Genomic DNA, 23,043 nt, shown 5'->3' with positions numbered 1-23,043 from the left:
ATTTTAAGACTGAATAATAAGCGTAGGGGAGGGTAGAGCTTAAAACCCTTCGTTTTTGCGTTGTAAAAATGTTCGGTGAAAGGATATTAAATATTTCATTGATAATTATAGAGACGGATACAAACGAGTTTGCTTTTAAGGCGCCCTCTTACTAAGGAGCCATATATGACTCCTTGGTAATATATTTTGATATAATATTTACTATCCTCACACTAAATAGGTTGAAAAGTAAAGTATTATGAAGGCAGTTTGTATTATGGAAATTCCAATAACAGAAGCCTTTAATTGCAGCTGAGCATTCTACTAAATATTACATACTAACATAAATTTCACGTAACCACGCAGTCCTGTATAATCGTTTTTCTCGGCCAGTGTGCATTTTCTTTGAAGTAGAAATTCATACTTCGACGTATGATTGGGATTTTAAGATTAGTAACCGAGGTTGGGTTGTGGCTATCTAAATCACTGAAGCCGTTTGTGGTCATACATTATATCTCTTACTGACTGTATATTATACTGAATTGATGAAGAGCCTGGCAGTTATTCTTGCTTCCTTCTGGTTTTCTCTCTAGGAAATCCACCTCGGGTGTTAAGTAAACCGTAATTTATCCTTCGCTCAAAACGTAGAAAAATATATGTTTTTTAGAAAACAGCTGTTTTAGATATTATTTATTAGTGCGTTGACGCTGGCCTCAGAACTATGGATGATGGGCAATTTTTTTAATATTTCATTTAGATAAAAGCGCATATCGTTCGTTTTGCTTATCTAAAATTATGTGTATGCTCTTAAACTCGTGGAGTATTGCACATTTTTCGATGGAGTAATTCTTTTAATGGTATATCTTCTGAAGGAAATTGCAACCCCGACTGAACTTTGTGTATGTGTGGTGTCACTTACTCACAAAGGGCTTCATTGTTTGGGTTTAACCAGGCTATCGCTTATCTTTCGACGTTGAGGTAAACATACCGTAGCGGCCCACGTTCCCATCAATAGAAGTTTTCAAAACTGTTAGTCAAGGTCTTTGGATCCGCGAGACAAACAAGACATTTAGCTAGTGTAAACGAAAGATTATACCAGGGGAAAAGTAACTGAGAAAACAGACTTTCAAGTGTGTGAGGTCAGTGATAAATTTGCTGGCTTTTTACGAGTACGTGTAACGTTAAAATGTGTGCATAATCTTATTCAGACGCTTTGAAAACTAAAACACTTCATTTAGACTGAAATAAAGGATAATAGTAGTAAAATGCATTTCGTTTAAAAACAGCACTTTATTATGCGTCCAGGCATTAAGTGCGATATTTTTTGTCACATCTTATATGCGTCCGAGTATTAAGTAGGAAATTCAGATAATTCGGTAATTAAATGCAATTTATGTAAGTTATAATGAATCTTGCTAATGATAACGATATTTATGAGGCTCACAACCATAAGAAAGTCAGTGGGACAGCGCTAGAAAGTACTTCATTATGAAATATAAGCATTTATGTACTATATTTCACTGTAAAGTTGCATGTAAATTCTTTAATTGCGAGTATAATATATGGTGTTTGTATGAAATGATAGGTTGTCTCGTATTCCAATACCCTGATACAGTGCCAACCATTTAATTTTGCATCAATTCCTTAGTGATTCAAATATGGCTGCATTAATCATTATGTGACCAAATTTTACATTATTTCTCTGAATTAACTTCTTTATATGACTCCTAGAAAGGTGCATTGATAGGGAATTAGTTCTTTTAAGTTTGAAAACAACTAATGACCTACCAAGGACTAAAAAGAGCTAACATTAGTTGTTTACAATTTTGTTTCTACAAATCAAATTGAGTGCTGTGTACTAGCTGGTTAAAAATCCAGTGAAAAAATTAATTCAATAAAATATTTTCTTCTGGTGTTTATAACTAAAGCATTTAGAAGAAACTTGGTAACATTTTCGCTGCTAACTCAAATATTTTGAAACTTGCTTTTGCATTAAAAAAAAAAAATCTCTGCTGAAATAGCTTTCTCTTTTGCATGTATGCGCTGACATCTGTTATAGATAACATTCAGTGCACAGTAGAACAAAAACGGGAAAACAGATGCTTGCTTGCATATTTTCAGCTAATTTGAAAAATTTTAAAACTATCATGCATCAAGAACAATTCTCCCTTTGGATTTAGAGGGAGACACTTTCCATCTTTGGTTCGTTCCACACACACACATTAAAAAAAAAAAAAAAACACTGGATTTAGGGATGGAAAGACTTATGGCAAATGTTGCGTTGTCCTTTGTGTATACTTCTGTTTCAAATTATATGTAATCTCGAAAGGATGTGGGTGATACAGAATGTTCAGTATTATATAAAAATATTGAGGAAGATTTTTAATTTAATTGTATATATAATTTCATCTTTAGCTGAAAAACAAATACTACCGTATTTGCCGGCGTATAAGATGCACCCCCCCCTTTTTTTGTACACATTTTTTTTATGAAAAAAAAAAGATTTTTTAGATCCTCATCCTGGTTCCGCCAAGTTCTTATAATTTTGTCAGTTAGGGGTGGGCCCCAAATGCTCTCTGTAGCTCTGTTTCCATGTTCATTAGCATACGCAATCACACGTAGCTTGTATGCAATATTGTAGCGATGCCGGCATTTTTCAACTATAATTTGCCAAAAAATTTTAGAGAAAAAGAAATTTATCATCGTTCACAACAATTGGAAAGTTTAAACGAACAGGAACACAGCTGTGATTGATCGTCAATGTCAGCGCATGCGCATCCACTTAACTCTACGTAACTGGAATGCTCTCACACACCGGAAGAAAGAAATCGCATAACTCGGAACAGAGAAAATTTCCAGAAATGAAAGTAATAAAAAGCTGAGTATCGGCGTATAAGACGCACCCTGTTTTACAAACCTATTTTCAAAGAAAAAAAAAAGTGCGTCTTATACGCCGGCAAATACGGTAGTTCTTGCCAATCACTTTTATAATTTAAATTATAAAAGGAAATTGTGAAAATAAGTCAACATGGAGAGTTTGGTGCTTCTATTTATTATCAGTGAAAAGGTTAAATTTGAAACCTGCAGATTGTAATTGTTTGTAGTCTAATGTAATTTTTAAGAAATGCATATGAAAGGATGTTCCAAAGGATATGACTAGTGGAGATCAGTGCGAAAACAATGCTTAATTGATTATTAATGAATTGGTAGCTGATTGCTGCATGTGTATTAACAGATGTGAAGTAATTTCTGATAATTTCAATGAACAGTAACCAAGAAAATATCTATAGAAAATGCATGGAGCAGAAATTTAGCTCTTGGAAAGTGAGTAAAGCAAATTAATCAACATAATTGCTTGCTTTCCTTCATGGTTATGCAGTGATCAGAATTCATCGTAAATTGTTTCCACAATTTATGATGAAATTTTGTTTTAATTTAGTTTCGTTTTGATTTAACTGTGAAGAGGTAGTGACTAGCCAACTGTATATCTACAGTTTGGCTAGTCACTAAAAACGTTAATAAAGGAGAACATTACTGATACCGTTTCTAATGAAGACCAACCATAGAAATATCTACAGAAAACAGAAGTTGAATATGTCGGAATGCCAAAACTTTCCCTAGGACTATAAAGATGCCAAGAAATTATATTCTTGGTTTATCCAAATTTAAACAAACAGTCTTCTCAGGAATTGCCATTATGGAGAATTCATGTCATCTTGCTTAGCATGGAATTGACCAAAAAGAAATCAGAACAATACTATTTTCATTCACAAAAGCTAAATTTTAGGCATGATTGCTTACTCGAGTTTTGAACTCTATTGTTGCTGAAATTTGACATAAAAATTTGATTATTATTATTTTCTGATTTTCTCAAAAATTTAAGAAAATCAGATCCTGAGTGGCTCTAATTGTTTGGGGAGAAGGGTTATGAACGGTCTACCTTCATAGGATTATATATCACTGCTGCACAACTTGATTGTCTTTGAGGGCAAAACCCAACTTGGACCACCTGACCAAGGGCCAGATCACTTCAGACCTTGAATCTTAGACTAGTCCACTGCAGCTAAACTTAAGTAAATTTGTTAGTAGGTCTACAGTAAATACTAATTAATATGCATATTTAAATTTTTTAGAGAGTTAAAATTATAAAATTATAATCAAAATTATTTACAAACAGATATAGCTGCAAAATTTCTCAATAAAAACCACTTAAACATAAACACAAAGTTTACTAATAATTCCACTGAGAATATCACACTTATTTCAGTGACTGAATGTCATTGTGACATTCAGAATGTCACAATGTGACACATTGCATTTCTTTGTTGCCACTATTTTATCAAAGTTTGGTGTGATGTTTGAAGTGGTCATTCTTAATATGGCCTCTAAATTGATATCACTTAAAGATGAACGCTGTTTGGTTTTGTTCAAGTTCATGACCGACAATGTTTGTTCATTCACAAGTATATGTGCTCCCAAACATACAAAATACCTGGTAGGCAGTATCCAATAAACTTTTAAATTTATCCTGATCCAGAATAGAATAAAACTCTTGTAAAGTACTCTCCCTATGCTTGACATGATAATTTTCAGAACACTGGAGATCAATAACTTCCATCTGGAGTTCGACAGATTTCCTGCTTCGATAAAAAATGGATCCTTAATCACTTTTCTGTGGACTTTGTCTTCATTACTCAATGGCATTCTTTTCTGAAACTCCTCACTTAGAAGTGATATGTGCTTCTTATATTTTCCACCCACCATTGAGTGATATTCTGATGGAATATTCTGTTGACAAGTTAAGAGTGACATATCCCCCTTAGCAAGTTGATTTTCAAACAAACTTAATTTCATTTTGATTGCCTTTATAAGAGACATTAACTGAAAAACAAAATTTATTTTTTCCTTGAAGCTGTAAGTTAAGGTCATTCAAGTGACCCAAAAGTCGCACAAGAAAACTAAATCTTGATTCCATTCTTCATCCATTATTTCTGGGAAATTTTCCATATCTTCTTGAGATTCCAAAAATTCAACTAGTTCATTTTTTAGAGCAACAAAGCATGACAAAATTTACTGTGGCTCAACCAACGTACATCAGTGTGGTATGGTAGATCCCCGTACTCGACATCATTTTCTTCTAGAAATGCCTGAAACATTGCGTTTCAAACCCCGAGCTCAAATATAGTTGACCAGAGTAAATACTACTTTAATCACATGATCAAACTGCAAAATCTTTGAACATAACACCTGCTGATGAATTAGGCAGTGAAATTTTGTCAGTGGTTTACCTGCATACTGTTTAATAAACGTTACAGCACCAACATTTTTTTCGACACATAGATGGGGCACCATCAGTGCAAACTGCTACTAAATTCTTGAAATTTAAGGATAGTTTTTCGGTCACATACATCTTTACATTTTCTGCGATCTCCTTTCCTGTTGTTCTTCCTTTCATTGAACACAAACCAGCAAGCTCCTCTGTCACCTCAAAATTCTTATTAACGCCTCTTACATATATTAAAAGCTGTGCAGTATCTTTCACGTCAGTACTTTCATCCATAGCAAGTGAATAATAGACAAATTCACTAGCCAATTTTTGCAGTTTATCTTTAAGATCCTCGGCAATATGCCGAGCCACCCTGCTCTGAACAGTCATGGGACAAACTGATATTTTCAAAATTATTTTTTTTATCAGGACACATTTGGAAATGGCATTGCAATCATCAGACACCTTTTTTATCAACTCTCCCTCAGTAAATGATTTGTCAGCACAAACTATTTCTTGTGATATTTTTAAGCTTACCTTTGTGGCAACTTCATTTGCAGATGTCACTTTTTTAAAGACTTGTTTCTCACTGCTAAGGACTTTCAATAACTTTGCTGCTTTTATTTGCTTTTCACTTGCATCAAATTTGCCAAGGTTAGGATGTTTCAATTCAAAATGATTTCTCAGATTGTACTCTTTCGGTACAGCGATAGATTCCCGGCAAACAATGCACACTAGTTTGTCCTTAAACAACATAAAAAAAAAATTTGTTTGTCCACTCAGGGTTAAATGCTCGATGTTCCGGATCTATTTTGCGCTTTTTACTTAAGCTCATTGTGTCGAGGTTGACAATATTAATTACAAAAAACTAATGATGAAACACTTACAATAATGCAGGTTATGATAACAATTATGTAATGTATTGCTCCAGCTACAACCAACTATTACACTGCCAAAGCCAGTCAAGGCACGGCCAACTTTGTGTAATACGATTCGCTCTCATTTGTGGACATCAAGTCGTTATCACGGAGATATAACTTTGAATTTCCCTGCAGCGTAATTAAAGCTAACAAAACCTCAAAGCGATTATAATAATTTATTAAATACGACAGTGGAAATAACTCCAAATGCAATTTATCGTCAAGTTGAAAGAAACATGATTGTGACATTAATCGCATGAATGTAAACATGCAGAGTCTTAGTAAAAATTTAATTCAACACTAGAAAAAAATAGTCTAATTTCATATTCTCCAGTATGATTAAATAATTTCAATCAGGCAGATGGGCCAAAATAAATAGCATTGTGGGTCGTATGTTGTTGTGCAGGCCTGTTATATATGGTTGGTTTATGATATGAAGGGGGGGGGAGAGCAATCCTGGTTTATTAGATATTTGGTATAGGAAATGGTTTATGTAGTGTTTGTTTGTACATGTGATAGCTATAGTATATTAAGTACCATAGATAAAGCTTAAATAAACCAGTTCTGGTGCCTGCACATAGTTTTTTTTTTTTAAATAATAATCCCACTCTGAAATACTGAAATTTATAGTTTATCATTACTCTATAAATCTACAAATTTGGTTGCAAAACAGATGTTCTCCACTTGATGAACTAAACCAACAATCAGTGAGGCTTCGTAGATCGGTATTTATAGTTCTACAGGTTGTTAAATACTGAAATATAATTTTTTGTAACCACATTGAAAATGAATTTTAATAAATAACAAATAATAAATTAAAAAAAATTTCGTTGTGAAGAATTTAGAATTTCATTCTAAATCTGGCAAAGTAGACATTCAGAATTTCATGGATTTAACTACATGCAAATATTGGTTGCACTGTATGCTAGGGATAAGGATTAAACAAGAGCATAATTTCTTGGCTTCTTTAATTTAATGTATGCTAGGGAATAAAACCATAAATACTAGGGAACATCGTATAGAAGTATACAAATGCTCAATAATTAAAAAAAAAAGTATATAATTGCAGTTATTTAACACAGTGTAGCCTGGAAGTTTGGCCAACTATCTAGTTGCTTCATTAGAGAATTGTAGCCTTAGTGACAAAATCAGATGTAAAATGCATTTTGTACACAGAAATATGCTAAAAGAGATGTTAATAAGATTAACATCAGTTAATCTTATGTTAATGATCTTTATAAAAAAAGAGGTTAATAAGAGATCTAAATTATGGAAAGTTTATGTTGTAAATGTACACCTGAAAGGTTTTAACATATCAATGCCATGTTTGGACAGAGGAGAAAGATGGGATCTAACATGCTACTTGAACAACTGGAAGTTGTAGTCTCTGGCAAAGGTAATGGAGAAAGGGTTGCAAAGAACAGTAGGTAGAATGAAAGCGGGATAGGAGCAGAATTATCTAGTAGGTGCAAAGCTCATTAAATTGAAGTTAACTTTTCACTTACTTCCAGTCTTGGAAGGAGGTGACAGGATGATGCTCAGTTCAGCAGAACGTTTGTCTATAAAAAAATACCTTTAGGATAGACATTACAGAGAAAATCATCAGTTAGATTGTCCTTTTGAAGAAAGAATCTCCATTTTTTATGGAGATTTATATAGTTTCACTATATACAGGGTGACTATAAAATAACTTTCCCTCTTTGGAAGCATCTGTAGTTAAAACCAATAAACGGAATAAGGCCAAATTTTATATTGAGACTTTTGAAGGCTTGGGGCAGATGATTTCTGCGAATAAAAGATTTAATACCAAAAGTCGCTGATAGGAGAAATTTTGGTGCTGGTGGTGCCGAAAACAAGCGGATAATTACATTAAAGGCAGAATGAATGGAATAATAACATTTCAACGGTGTAACCGACAGCCTCGTTACTTCCAGCTGGATATGTGGCACGTTACAGTGATGATAATAATAATTAAACTAAAACAATTTTCCGTAAGATTTTCCAGACTGTATCATAAGCCATGTCGACTTTGCGAGCTATGGTATAAGCGCTTGGACCAGTACTGGTCCCTGTGTCGTTGAACACCGCAGTGTCTGTTACTGTCTCTTCTTGTACAGCTTTCCATTCTCTGCCAGGTCTAACTCCTAATAACTTCTTAATCATAGCTCTCAGTGCTACAGCTGACATAGGACCTGTACGCAGGTTATGAAGCCTTCTAAATTCCTGAAGGGCCGCTATGGCATTGCACTGTTTAAGGTAAAACAACTTAACAAGTAAAGCATGCTGAAGCAAGGTAGGATGCATATTGAGCACAATTCGTTAGTCATTCAAATAACTGCCTGAACGTTCCCAATCCCTTTTTTAAATGGAATAGGTAGTGCTGCTGTCACGTACGCACAGTAAAATTTGCATAATCCTTTTTACCTGCATTTGCTGCAAATATTTGACTGCTTTCGGCCCAGCCAGCGCCAAAATTTCCCCTGCCGGCGACTTTTGGTACTAAATCTTTTTTCTGCGGAATTCATCTCCCCATGCCTTTGAATGTCTCAATATAAAATGTGGTCTCATTCTGTGTATTACTTTTGGCTACAGATACCTCCAAAGAGGGAAAGTTAATTTATGGCCACCTGTATAATGCATTTTTGCTGGTGAGAAGTAGCATCTTGAACAGAAAAGTACTCCAAGATCTAGGAGGCTGAAGAGGCAAGAATGAAATGGTTGTGTCATTATAAATTAGTCTAAGAGGAGAAATCTGTGCTTGAAAATTTGATATTATCAGAAGTCAGAGGAACAGAGTGAGATCTTATGAGAGATAAGGCAGGTCTGTTCTGTTTAGCATTGAAGTTCACTTGGCTGTTCTCACTGGAAGAGCTATGTGAACTTCATTAGATGATTTGAAGGTTGAATCATTTGAATACTGCAAGGTATGTCAAAGAGTGTACTATCATCAACAAAAGTATGAATAGAATTTGGAGTGTGTGTGAAAGCAGTCAAATATTTGCAATCATTTGAGGTCATTTTTATTTTCAGTGGAAGAGTGGAAAGTACAGAACCCTGGGATACTTGCATTGATGGAAAAATTTGAAGAGAGGAGGTTCATGATCCAATTGTAAAAGGATAGAATGTAGACCATAAGATAGTGGTTTGCTAAGCAAGCTTCTGTCATACCTCACCAAATGTCTTAGAAATCAAGAGCAGCCATGTGAGTTTTGTCTCCAGACTTTTCCATGGCTTGTGTGCAAAGTTGGAAGTTGCAGGTGGAAAAATTTGAGTTGAATGATGCATGAATAAGCTGAAATGTAAGTTTCTTTTAGGAAATATAGATATTTTGCAGATTGGAGATGGAAAGCAAGATAATGGAGGTTGGAACTAAGACCACATGTGAAGTGAATCTGAAAGATCAGAGGTTTGCTTTTATCTGTATGTAATGCATTTATTTCTCTTTGCTTGACTTCATGTTGTTTGTTGTTGTTGGAAAATTTCAACCAATCCCCTTTTCAGATTGTCTTGGCAACAAAAGCATTCACTAGCTGACCTGAAAGCTGTCTAAATTTAACCTATGTTTAGGTTTGGTGTAGTATACTCATTGTGGCGACCTGAACATCAGTTCCCTTGGTGTTTTAGACTTCTGAGGTTTAGACCAAGACACTACCCGCATATGATTTATCTTGGCTTTCCTGAGAATATCTTCAGATGCCTTTTAGGTGAGTTTTCATAGCTCAGTCAGTATTAGCCATGCCCTTGGGAAGAACTGGAGTTTGAATTCTCTCTTAATATGCAAAGAACCTTTATAAGGGCTTTTCAACTAAAGGTGAGTTAGCTGGTTTTATGCAAAGATGGCAGTTTTCCTTCAGAAAATTGAGCTTTACATCCTGCAAAATATGCACAATTAATGCAGATAATGCATTGATGCCATAGTGTTGTTGCTTCAGCCATAATTAAAAAAACAACTTCCTTTTTAGGCTACCTTTTGTGAATGTCTTTACATGGCCGATGAATATCTAACTGCTGTTATACTAACACATTTTGAAATTTGCTACATCAATCTACTTGAAATTGGCTCCCATTCAAGAAGTTTTTCATGTTTGGTGCTGATATAGATATTATAGGAGGGTACTGATCTCTAGTGCCTGAATAAATCGCTATGATTTGGTCTTCTTGGTTTGTGATGCCAATTACATTAATGTGGTCTTTAATTGCTCTTCTAGCACTGTTCTGTCATTGCTTTTTAATAAGTTGAAGCTGGCTATTCACTCTGGTTTTTTTTTTTGACAAAATAGGACAGTGTTCCATATACAGTAGACGCTGCTTATTGTGATCACTTTGGTATCCTCACTTTTCGATAACATTAAGCAAAGGATATAAAAAATTGCATCATTTATTTAAATTTATTGTTATAAACAATGTTTTAATAAGCAACAACATAAAATTTATTTTAAAAACTCATCTAGTGTTGTCTGTCATGTGTTTGAATATAGTAGTTCATGAGTAAATTGCTTCTTTTGACATACCGTCTGGGGTTTTATCAAAATTTTCATTTGTAAGATATTAGAATTCTTCAGAAGGAGTTTCAGAGTTTCTTTTAAAAAATCTACTTTTTATGAAGCAGTTTTCAATAGTCTTCTCTGAGACTTGCTTCCATGACATTCAGTGGCGTGTTTAGGTATACGCCCGGGCCTAGAGCAGCAAATTTTGAGGGGCGGCGAAAATTTCCAGACTCTCATTTTTGCAATTATAACATGTTCTATATGCAGTATCTACTCACAAGTAGAGAAATATTTTTCTTTTCCTCATTGTAAGTTTAGTCGGCAATCATATTGGCATGTAATCAGATTCTGCATAACTATACAGACCGAAACACGTGCACTGAAAGCTACTGTATTGTTGTCAGTAACTTGACACAAAGGCAATAGGAATTAGTGAATTTCATCCCTTTCTTGCTGAGCTCATTGCAAAAAGTGGGGAAAAAAGGAAAAGGTTTCGTTTCCTATATTTCCTTTGACATGTATGAGGAATTTATTAAAATAATGGGCGAGAAAGTATCAGAATTTATTGTGGAATAACTTAAAATAGCTAACTACTATTCCATAAGTGTTGAGTCACACCAGACTTGTCTCATGTTGATCAGCTGTCCTTCGTTGTATGATATATGAAAGAACATGGAACTCCTGTGGAGCGTTTCTTGCATTTCATTCTTAATGTAAGTCACATATCTGAAGTTACAAGAGGCGGTTTTGACTTCACTAAACGGTTTGCTATATAAATGGAATTGATATAGCAAATTGCAGAGGTCAGGCATAAAATAATGCTATTAACATGTCAGGCAAGTACACAGGACTGCAAGCAAGAATTCTTAAAATAAATCCATTGGCAGAATTCACACCGTGCGGTGGACATTCTCTGTCTCTAATTGATACTTGCGCTGCCGAATCCTGTCGTACTCTTCCGCATTTTTTGATGTCCTTCAGAAACTAAGTATTTTTCACATCTTCAATGGCAGAGTGTTCTAAGCAAGCACCTGGAAACTTCTGCAAAAGTAATCAAACGTCCTTCACCTACTCGTTGGTCAGCTCGTGATGATGCCTGTCAGAGTCTTCATGAGGAATGGAAGGAAATAATTTCCACTTTGTCCGAAATTGAAAATGACACCACCCAGAAAAAAGTTAAGAGATATGAAGCAAGTGGGATTCAACGGCAGCTTCAGTCAATGGAGGTTGGGATCATAACCTGCCTATGGGCAGGTCATGAGGGGTGGCACTTTCTGCAGGCCTAGAGGCGAGAAATATCTAAATACGCCACTGATGACATTGCTACCAAATGCAATGCATCAGATCAGTCTCTTATATCAAGTTCAGCTATAACTCTTGCACAAACTTACCTGCGATAATAAGCTTTAAAAGCTCATATGATGTCTTGGTCACATGTTGAATTAACAGTGTAATGTTCTAAGGCAAGAAGATTACTTTGATGTTCTTTAACGATAAATTGTTTGTGTGTGCAGTTATTTACTAATAAGACAATTTTTTGCTTTAATTTAAGATCTCGCGTAACTAACCAATTGTTGAAAATGGCATTAGTCATCCAAGTATTTGCACAACAGGCAAACTTTTGATACCTTTAAAACACAGAGGATTTTTATTTTTTCCAGTCATTAGGAGCTTCTCACCTTTCATATAAGCACAACAAAGAAGATTTAAATCCTTTAGCACTAATTTTTAAACAAATAAGTATGCTCGTGCATTGCATGAAAATAGTCCTGTTTTGTCTGCATTGTAAATATCCTGAGGAATTCAGCAATAATTTTTGGCCACTCGGTCTGAATCCATGCATGAGCTGAATTTAAAATAAAAAATTAAAAAAAATTTTATCTTTACCATGAATACACTTGTACACAATATTCTCTTGCTTTTTCCACTGTTAAACTATCTGTTAGTTGCAGTGAAATTTTCTTTTCCCTTTGTTTTTCACATCAAAGGCCCATTAATCAAAGCATTATTTTCATGAACATTACTAAACCAAATTTTTAATTCTCATTCAACTTGAGTATTCTTACCAGATTGGGCTTTATTCTGATCCATGTTGTCATTAATAAAACTTGAAATTTCAATGTTTGATCTGTTTTTTAAGATCTTACACAAGAGTGGTTGTGAAATTTTTGAATGTACAGCTGCACTAAGCTGACTCATTTGGGGCAATTTATCATAGCACTCCAAAATCCTTTGCTTTTTTTTTTTTGAAAAGATAAATCTTTACATTTTTTTACTTGCTTCTGTCATAATGCTATGGGTTTTAATGAGCACTTAGTCAAATGCATTTACTGAAAGAGATCACGAAAATAAACTCAAAAAATCACAATTCGACTGTATTTATACTAACTTGCATTTGCCTGGAAGATTTAAGACTTATGGAAGAATAAGATTAACACAAAAAGTTAGATTTCAACAAATGTTCTTTGTCAGATTTTCTCTTGATCCTTAGTTCTTAATTCTGAAGTGCAAAAGGCTAAACATTTTGAGGATTTTGATAACAACAACCAGAACTTTGATTATACAGACGGATTATTTTTAATTCATTTTAAATGGTTTGTTTTGGAACCGACTGATTTTATAACAATTGCCGATTGATAATATTATCCATGATCACAATAAGCAGATTTTACTGTATAACTAGGCAATACCTTAGCTAGCACAAAAGTGCTAGCTAAGGTATTGTCTAGTTATATAGTAGAATCTGTATAACTTAACCATCATTGTGTGTATGTTGTTTTAACCATAATGATTTATTCAACTTTATCCCAAATTGCCAGTCCATCCTTGTTCATTCAGTATTTGAGTGGAGACCTGTAAATAGGAAATTGAAGATTGGATGAAAGATTCCAGTCAGTTATCCATCTTAACCCTCTTAATTGATCTTTTAAGTAATGCACTGTGATTATACATATGTCATGTTAAGGGAGAATTACTTGCCTTTAATTATATTTTAGTATGGGGATTCCACTGATCTGATGCGAAAATTGCTCCATTAATATTACTGTAGCAAAAATTTGGTTATATAGTGCAAGTCTCCATATTCCACTTCTACACTAAAAATGTGTATTTTTATCTTTCACTGAAATATAATTATAATTGGCAATGAAGTGCTTCAGGTTATTTTTCTAGAAATTAACAATTAATGTATAAAAAGCTTTGTTACTCTACAGATTTACTTTTAATTTGCTATTTATAAAGCATCTCCATATATATAATTTTACTTTCTGTGTTATATTAAAGTATTTAAAATCATTTTTAATTATAGTAAATGGTTTGAACTGCTATTGTGCTGGACATTGTCCCCATAATCAATTTAATGGAACTTGTGTGGCTAGGCCAGGTAGCCAGTGTTTCAGTGCAGTACAAGGTGTGATTAATGAAGATGGCCAAGTAGAAATTGAAAGAACATATGGTTGCCTTCCACCAGATGAGAGCGGATTGTTGCAGGTAAGAAGTTTTCATTTTTGTAGTGCATGCTAATTGATACTTTTATGCAAAGTATCAGTTGGTTCTTCATTCTAAGGTTTGGTATTAAAAGCATATAAAATTTATTAATTTTAAGGCATCCTCGTGGTTATGCATAGTAATGCATAATCACTGAGCATGATGCAGCATTTTTCCTTCAGTTGGAAAGACCTGAATTGAAATTATGTTTAGGATATGAGGAATTGAGAATTAAGGCATTTCAGCTGAAGTTAGTAAGTTCTGATCTCATTCAGAATTAGTGAAATTTCTCATCCCAGAATACAAACATGTACAACCAGCTGATAACACAGTTAGCAGTCCTAAGTATTAATAACAAACTATAAAAATGGAAGAAACTCGCTTTGAAACTTATTTGTAGAATTTTTGCCGTCATAGGCATCTTCAGTACAGAATGACAGAACAGTAATCAAACAATAACAGACAAGCCTAAAAAGCACCACCTAAGTAGCAAATGTAAGATAATTAAAACTTAATAGCTGTTAAAGTTAGGACATTAATGTTTCACATGTTTCCTTGTAAAAATGTTCTATGAGGAAATTACTTTTAAGGGCTCTTGTTGTTTTGTTCCACTGAACATTATGTTTAGTGCAGATGGCATGCTGAGCAAGTCCAGACTGTTTGGACTCATGATATTTAATATAAGACTTATGTTCTGGGCAAATAAAAGCAGATCTTCAGTTTGTCCAAAATAAGATAAGCTGCAAGGGCAGGGAATCTAGTAGGTGCCTGGAAGACCTAGTGGCTGATGCTTATTCTTGGGAGAATCGAGAAAGGTGGAGATTTTTCTGATGTGGCAAAAGGCAACAAAAATGTTCAGTGGTTTTAAAATTTTTGTTATGCATTCAGCAATGCCTTGCACGTAAGGGAAATGAGTTATTTCTTTTGCATTAGGAGAGGAATAGATTCCATAACTGTTTTAATTATTTTTTTGATGAAGGAATCATTAAAACCATTTAATAAGAATGTGGATTTAATATGTTGTAATTCTTTCTGTAAATGTTTGTCAGAAGAACATAAAGAATGAGCATTATGTAATAAGGTTTTAATAGTTCCATCCTTTAGACTGCGTTGTGGTGAGATTCAGCATGGATATAATGGCCTGTATGAGTCTTCCTAAAAACTGAAAATTGTTAGCTTCCATCTGGCTGATGAAGAATTAATAGATCTGAAAAGGCTATATGGTTATCTGTTTCTTCGTGAATTGGATACTAGGATGAAGTGCTTTTAATTTGGTAAGAAACTGCTGTAGCTCAGAGGAAAATTCATTCAAGATAACTTGCCAAAATTACTATAGATCATAAACAGATTTGGTTAAATTTGGCCTGCTCAGTGTAAAGTTAGTATTTTGTAAAAAAAATAAATACACTAACTACTTTTATTCCCTAAAGAGGGTAGGTGAGGACAGACATCTGCTGTCATCTTGTAGTTCCTAACCCATTATAGTATGTTCTCACCTTACTCCCTCTGGGAACTAAATGTTGTTAGACGTATTTACTTATTTTGTGTTCTTCTGCAATGTTTTGTTCCTAATTTTGTTAATGCAAATGGTCCAATTTATTTTTATGCAACACCAGAATAAAATTGTGAGTATACGTACAAATGGATAAACTAATAAGATCTGATGTTTAAACACTGAAAAGGTAGATTTAAGCAGAATTCTTTGCTTCATTTAAAGCATTGGAATGAGGATAAGCTGGTTCTTCACTGCTTCTAAAATGCAGTCTTGCCTTTCCTCTTGCAAAACGGATCTCAGCTGATCTAAACTTGCCATCCTCAGAAATATACTAATCAGAATCAGATCTCTCTCCCTGGACCAATATTTACCTCTGGCCTCTCCTGTCATAAACACATTGCATCACAACTTCAGCTTCAGCAACCTCTTTAACTAGGTATTCTCTTCTAATCAAGATGCTACTTTTCACCCATTCAGCTACTGGCATTCCACTGTTTCTCCTCCTCTTATCTCTATCCTCTGGAACAGCCTTTGCCATGAATTTTTCCCAATAATTACTATAACCTCTAACTCTTCAAGAAAAAATGTAATAAAATTATTTCTTGGCATCTCCCTGTATCCAGTACATGGCAGTGACATGCTATAAGTTGTTTTTTTACCTCATGTATGGTGTGTGTGTGTGTTTTCTTGGAAATAAGCTTCAACCACCCTAAACTGATCCAAACTACTCAAAATCAGGGGAAAATTTATTCATGAGAACAATAGTACAAATATTCAGTTACATTGATGAACTTCTTTGCAGTTTGATGGGCTCGTGTATTGGTTCTGGCACAAGGCTAGGTGTCTTATAGATGGCCATGTGTCTAAAGCGGCAGCAAATGGTCATCCCAAGTGATACAGAAGAAGGGAAAAAAGATCATGAACTGCATTGCATTTAACATCATGATCAGAAGAAATGAACAAGTTAAGAAAGGATGTCAGGATTTTCGTTCCATACTAGAGAAACATAATGTTATCTGGGATTGAGACAGAAGTATTGTACCTTGCACACAGCATTTACATAAGATCAGATTAACTTGTTTAACAGTGGTAAAAAAAAAAACACTGACCAGGCATGAAATCTGGAATACATATCCATACCTGAAGTAGAAAAAGCCTGAAATCTGGAAAGGCAGCTTGAGTAGATGATATTTGACCAGAAATGCTAGATTATGAAGGTATAAAAGTCTTGCAGTGGCTAGATCACATAATTCAGAAGGCCTGGACAGAAGGATGAATTCCAGATGATTGGAGTATAGCTCTCATCGTACCCATTAATAAAAAGAAAAATAAAACTGAATGTGAGAATTAGAGGTATTTCTCTAACTCTAATTCTTTCTCTGAATGTTCCTATTAAGATATATGCAAGTATACTTGAGACACGGTTGTGAAGGATTGTGGAAGGCAAGCTTGGTGAAGAACAAGGCTGGCAGGATCAAATTTTCACTTTATGACAGATAGTTGAGAAATCATGGGAATATAACAAAGATCTGTGTCTAAGTTTTGTGGATCTAGAAAAGGCATATGACAAGGTGCCAAGAGAGTAGCTATTCAAAACGCTACAGTTGTATGGTGTTAGTGTGGCATTATAATCGAGCAATACTTAGTCTTTGAGTTGAAAGTCAGCAGTTAGAATTGAAAGAAGTACAAGAAGGTGGTTTAATGTTAAATCTGGTGTCAGACAAGGATATATATTATCCCCTCTGTTATTCATTATCTATATGGATCACACTATGAAGGAAAGTGGTATTAAACCTTATATCAAAATTGGAGATGTTAATCTCAGCTCTTTACCTTATACGGATGATGTTATACTTCTAAAAAAAAAAATCAGCTACAAGTCTGCAAGATTCCCTGGCTAAATTGAATGACTGTTGTAATAGGTATGGTATGAAGGTCAGCAATAACAAGACAAGGACAATGAAAATAGTCAGAAGCATTGAAAATATGAACTGCATTGTGAATGGAGAACCTATAGAACAAGTAAAACATTTCAGCTTGTTAGGCACGATTTTTAATGAAGATGATAAATTAAATATGGAAATAGACAACAGAATCAAGAAAGCTGGTATGGTAGGAATTCAACTACATAAATTTATATGGAATAAGAGAGAAATTAAGGAAAGATTACAAAGTTTTATAGACCATCAGATCCCAGAAGAATAATCAGCATTCAGGAAAGGTTGAGGAACTAAAGATCATATGTCTAACATCGGACAAATAATCGAAAAAGCAAGGGAATTCAACTTAAGCATTTATCTCTGCTTTATAGATTACTCCAAGGCCTTTGACTGTAATAGGTGGGATATTTTATTGAATATCATGCAAGAATCAGGAATACAAAATCATCTAGAACCCTCATAAGGAACTTATATCAATTAAATCAAGCAACAGTAAGAATTAAACTCAGTGTCCCTTCATTCCAATTAAAAAAAAATCAAGACAAGGATGCATACTTTCACCATTACTATTCAACCTTTATAGCAAAACTATAATGAAAAGATCTCTAGAAAAGTGGAATGGATGTGTTAAATTAGGTGACCTAACAATCACTAACCAATAATATGCAGATGACACAGTGATAATAGCAACAAACGAACAGGAATTAATATCCATCCTAAATCAATTAAAATGGGAAAGCTTAAGCCATGGTTTACAAATAAAGATAAAACCAAAATAATGATTTTAAACAATGCAGAAGAGATAGATATGGAAGGAATTGAAATTGTCTACAATTTCAACTACCTTGGAGTGATAATAACAAAAAAAAAATGGATGTAAAAAAGTGATAAGAAGAATACCACGTGCCAAGAAAGCGATGACTGATTTAACTAAGATCTGGAAAGACTGGCACATCTCCAAAAAGATCAAAATGAAGCTTGTGGAAACCTTGGTTTTTTTTTTTTTTTTGGATCTTTCTCTGTGCTTCTGAGTCTTGGACGTAACAAAAGATCACAGAAGAAGAATTGACGAGTTCGGGTGCTGGAGAAGATTGTTAAGAGTGTCTCAGACAGAAAAACGAACAAACAAAAGTATCCTAGGTGAACTGAATACCCCACACAAGACTGATAAACATAATTGACAGAGAATAGTGCAATATTTTGGACACATAGGTAGAAGGGAACGCAACTGCCTGGAAAAAATAATCATCCAGGGCATGTGTGAAAAGAAAAAGAGGAACCCCCCCCCCCCTCCCCCAAAAAAAAAAAACAGGTAGATTGACCAAATATCAAGAAGCACATGGGAAAAAGAAATGGCGAAGCGTCATCAGTAATGTCACGAGTCCTCAGACATGAGGAGATCCAATAGAGTAGAGAGAAATTGGTGAAAACACTAAATTAGCTGTATACAAGACAGTGTTCAAACTAATTTTAACTTATGGATCTGAGAGCTGGGTTAGGAATAAAACACTTGACCAAAGACTAGAGACTGCAAATATGAGAGTCCTGAGAAAGATTAGAGGCATGAACAGATGGCATCAATTTTCTGCCAGGTTGGCAGGAAAAAGATCCAGAGGAAGACCAAGGTATAGGTGGATTGATATAGTAAAAAGTGCTTTAGAATACAGAAATATAAGATCTGATAATGTTGGAATCTTGACGGGTAGCAGATTGATTTGGAAGAAAATTGTAGCTAGGAAGTTAGTAATAGTGTAAGTTTTTCATGTAGTACTATCATATCCTGTACTTGTCAGGAATTTGATGACAATTTGGTGGATGTAGTTAAAGAAAGAGTAGAATGCCAAAATTATGTTTGTGAATCAATATGGAAAAAGGTAACCAGCAGACCATGTACTCGATACCCATCATGCAGTAAGATAGGTGGATTAAATTCATTATCCTAGAAACAATACTTCAGAGTGAAAAGATATACTAATGATATGCATATTCTCTACATGATATTTCTAACTTAAATAAATTTATCTGTTAAAAAACCTATCAGAATTTTGAAGGTTGTCATCCTCCGCCAAAAACAAACCAAGCTCCCTTAACTGTGCACCCAGAGAGCATAGTCTGAGTGTAGAATGCTTGCATGAAATTTCACATTTGTATTCAGTTATACATTGTGTCCCTTTATCACTTGTAATTAACCTTAAATTCCTCAATAACTGCAGGTTGAGTATCATTAATAAAATATTTGCTTTCTTACTTCTATTTTTTTGAATAATTTTAATGATATCCCCTCTGCAACATTCATTTTTAAAAGCCTCCCATGTGGTTTTCTTGGATATATGGCGAGATTCATTAACCGAGTTCTCGAAATGAAGGTCTTCAATTTTCAGCTTGTCAGTACATGCACAGGATGTGATAACCATCTTACCAGTATCTATGCTAAAAATATGGCAGTGTAAAGACTCTTGTCCATCAGGTTTATTCTGTTTGCTCCACTGTTACGTTAAGACGTGGAATATGTGGACAAGTATTCATTTTAAAAATTTATAGGATTTACAACCGTGTTAAAAAAACTTTTTTATTATCCTGATGTTTCGATCATCACATCAAGATCATCAGCTGGAGCATACATCAATATACAAGACAAGCTGAGTTACATTATTAACTGTAAGCTAAAGAAACAATGATTTGATCACATGTTATTCTACTGGCATGACCTCTAGTGAAAAAAAAAATTTACATCAAGCTAAATTCTATTTACGATGACAGGAATAAACATTCTTTCAGATGCTTTTCTTTCAGAAACAATGATGTCCTATTTTTAGTATTACAATTCTTATTTTTGCTTTTAAGATACTGGATTTTCTATAGTCCTGTTTATAGTTGTTCTTAGTGAGGAATGTTCCGTGGGTCGAATATATACCTTCCATATGTTTGGGATTTTTAGACCATCATTATTGTTCAGATTGGGGTGGTTGATAATAATCTCACATGCTTCCTTAAATTTCCGTTCATACCATGTTTTACATCTGTCTACATCGCACTAAAACATGGTATGAACGGAAATTTAAGGAAGCATGTGAGATTATTATCAACCACCCCAATCTGAACAATAATGATGGTCGAAAAATTCCAAACATATGGAAGGTATATATTCGACCCATGGAACGTTCCTCACTAAGAACAACTATAAACAGGACTGTAGAAAAATCCAGTATCTTAAAAGCAAAAATAATAATTGTAATAATAAAAATAAGACATCATTGTTTCTGAAAGAATATTTATTCCTGTCATTGTAAATAGAATTTAGCTTGATGTAATTTTTTTTTCCACTAGAGGTCATGCCAGTAGCATAACATGTGATCAAATCATTGTTTCTTTAGCTTACAGTTAATAATGTAACTCAGCTTGTCTTGTATATTGATGTATGCTCCAGATGATCTTGATGTGAAGATTGAAACATCGGGATAATAAAAAAGTTTTTTTAACACGGTTGTAAATTTCGTAAATTTTTAAAATGAATGCTGATCACCGTGTAACTCTAAAAGAAAGGATGTGGAAAAGTAGATTTTATCTAATAATTACTTTCATCAAGAAGGCTATAACAAATCTAAACTTTTCCATCTTCACAAGAAGAGGTCTCTGTGGTTAGAACTACTCTTGGCTTTCAAGTCGCATTCCATTATATCTGAAAGCTTGCTTTCGTTTTGAGGGTTCTGTGAAGACCAGGTTCATTTAAGTTATATTAGCGGCCTGAAGACATAAGAATGATGTACTACTTGGATGCCATATCAATGATTAGTCTTTGAAACTTTTATCTAGATCTCTGTCTAAACTACTGATAATCTGTTTCTGAAGCATGGTATCATATATTTAAAGAAACTTTCAGCATTGCTATCAAACACCAAAGGAGGTCAGAATAATATTATTATATTACATGTATAGGTGGTGTGACCCTGTTTACAAAATGTCCAATGAAAAATAATTAAAGATCATGTACAGAAGAAAGATATCATTAGGAATGAAATAGACAGTCTTCCTATTTTCAAACAGATAGGAAACAATGAGTGGCCAGAGTATTGCTTTACTAGTCATCTAGCAGCAGAAACCTGATATGTGAGATAGACTCAGTTCCATACAAAGGTGATGCCATTAAATATTTTATAATGATATAAAAAAAAAACTTAAAGCACCATGCGCTCACGAGGTTATGTAAAACTTTTTCTGCTCAGAGCAGTAGCAGGTCCATGCAGCTATTTAAAAAAAAAAAAAAAAAAAAAAAAATCGGAGGGAATGTTGCCTCTAAAGTGTGGAAATATAAAATGGCATACTGATCTGATGATAGTTTATTGTAAGTTTCCAACTGTTCTTACCTGCACCCAATACGTACAGGCAGATGTTTGAAGAGAACTGTCATAAACATTCCTGTAATTCAAAAATGTGATGGAGATATGACTGAATTAAAGCTACACACTTAGATGATGGTCACATTACTGTAAACACACATACACAACAAGTCTGATTTTGTTTTGAGTATTAAAAAAAAAAAAAAAAAAAAAAACATTCAAAAAGAAGAAATTATGGCTAGTTTTGATGTTGTTTGCCTCCTCACGAATGTGCCTACAGAAGATGTAGGCACATTCGTGAAGAGGCAGATGACATCAAAAACACAAAAAAAAAATCGTTTTGAGTGTTAAAAAAAAAGTAATGTTTTTATTAATCCATTGTGTTAATTCTGGCTATTTCCAGTTTAAAGACATCATTTAAAACAAAACTTCAGTGTTGAATATCTGGTTTAGCCGCAGGTAATCCTTTATCACTCATACCGGTGAATTTATATTTGGAATCTTTTGAAGAAAAAGCTATCTCTTCATTTCCATTGATACCAAGATTGTAGAAATGATATATCGATGACATCTTCCTAATCTGGAGTCATGGACCTGAACATTTCTATATTTCTGTTTAATATTTTTGGTTAATTTCTCTCTTATTCTATATAAATTCTTCTGCTGGTTCCACGCATGCTTTATTATTATTATTATTATTGTGGATTTGCAAATTTGTTTTCACTATAGTGTGTGTGTGTGTGTGTGTGCGCGCACACACACATGCACAGTATATTTCCATTGTATTCCCAAAATAGCTAAAGCATTTTACTTGTTCTCTGCATTCTCCATTGAGAATGTAGTAGATAGTTCTCAAAGTCCCTGCCTATTTTCATAGTTACATCTTTTGCTTATTTTCATGCTACATTCGTTATGGCAGTTATTCAGTTTGCGTAGCATTCTGGCACTTTGTAATTGTCTTATTTAGGAGTAACATCTGTAAAGTTAAATCAGTGTTGAATATTTCAGATTTTGATATCAGACTATAATATGATCTGTTATAGATGAATAACAATGGAGATAGCATTATACATCCTTGTCTTACACTTGATTTTATATTAACCCAGGGTTAGTAAGGTGGGGTGTCACAGACC

The 23,043-nt window shown here is 34.1% G+C and overlaps 1 protein-coding gene across 1 annotated transcript in view; it reads left to right on the top strand.

The window, feature by feature from the left end:
- The window catches only part of LOC150104298 (bone morphogenetic protein receptor type-1B-like), a 193,154-nt gene that overhangs the window by 32,633 nt on the left and 137,478 nt on the right, over positions 1-23,043 (top strand). The window contains exon 2 of the mRNA XM_090396453.1: positions 13,960-14,141. Coding sequence (XP_090252579.1) covers positions 13,960-14,141 — 182 coding nt within the window. The remainder of the gene's footprint in view (positions 1-13,959; positions 14,142-23,043) is intronic.

The sequence above is a fragment of the Typopeltis vanoorti genome, chromosome 8 (assembly GCF_054136105.1).
Source record: "Typopeltis vanoorti isolate ZY-2024b chromosome 8, IOZ_Tvanoo_1.0, whole genome shotgun sequence".
Taxonomy (NCBI): domain Eukaryota; kingdom Metazoa; phylum Arthropoda; class Arachnida; order Uropygi; family Thelyphonidae; genus Typopeltis; species Typopeltis vanoorti.
Note: the sequence above shows the minus strand (reverse complement) of the source record. Positions and strands in the feature narration are given on the sequence as shown.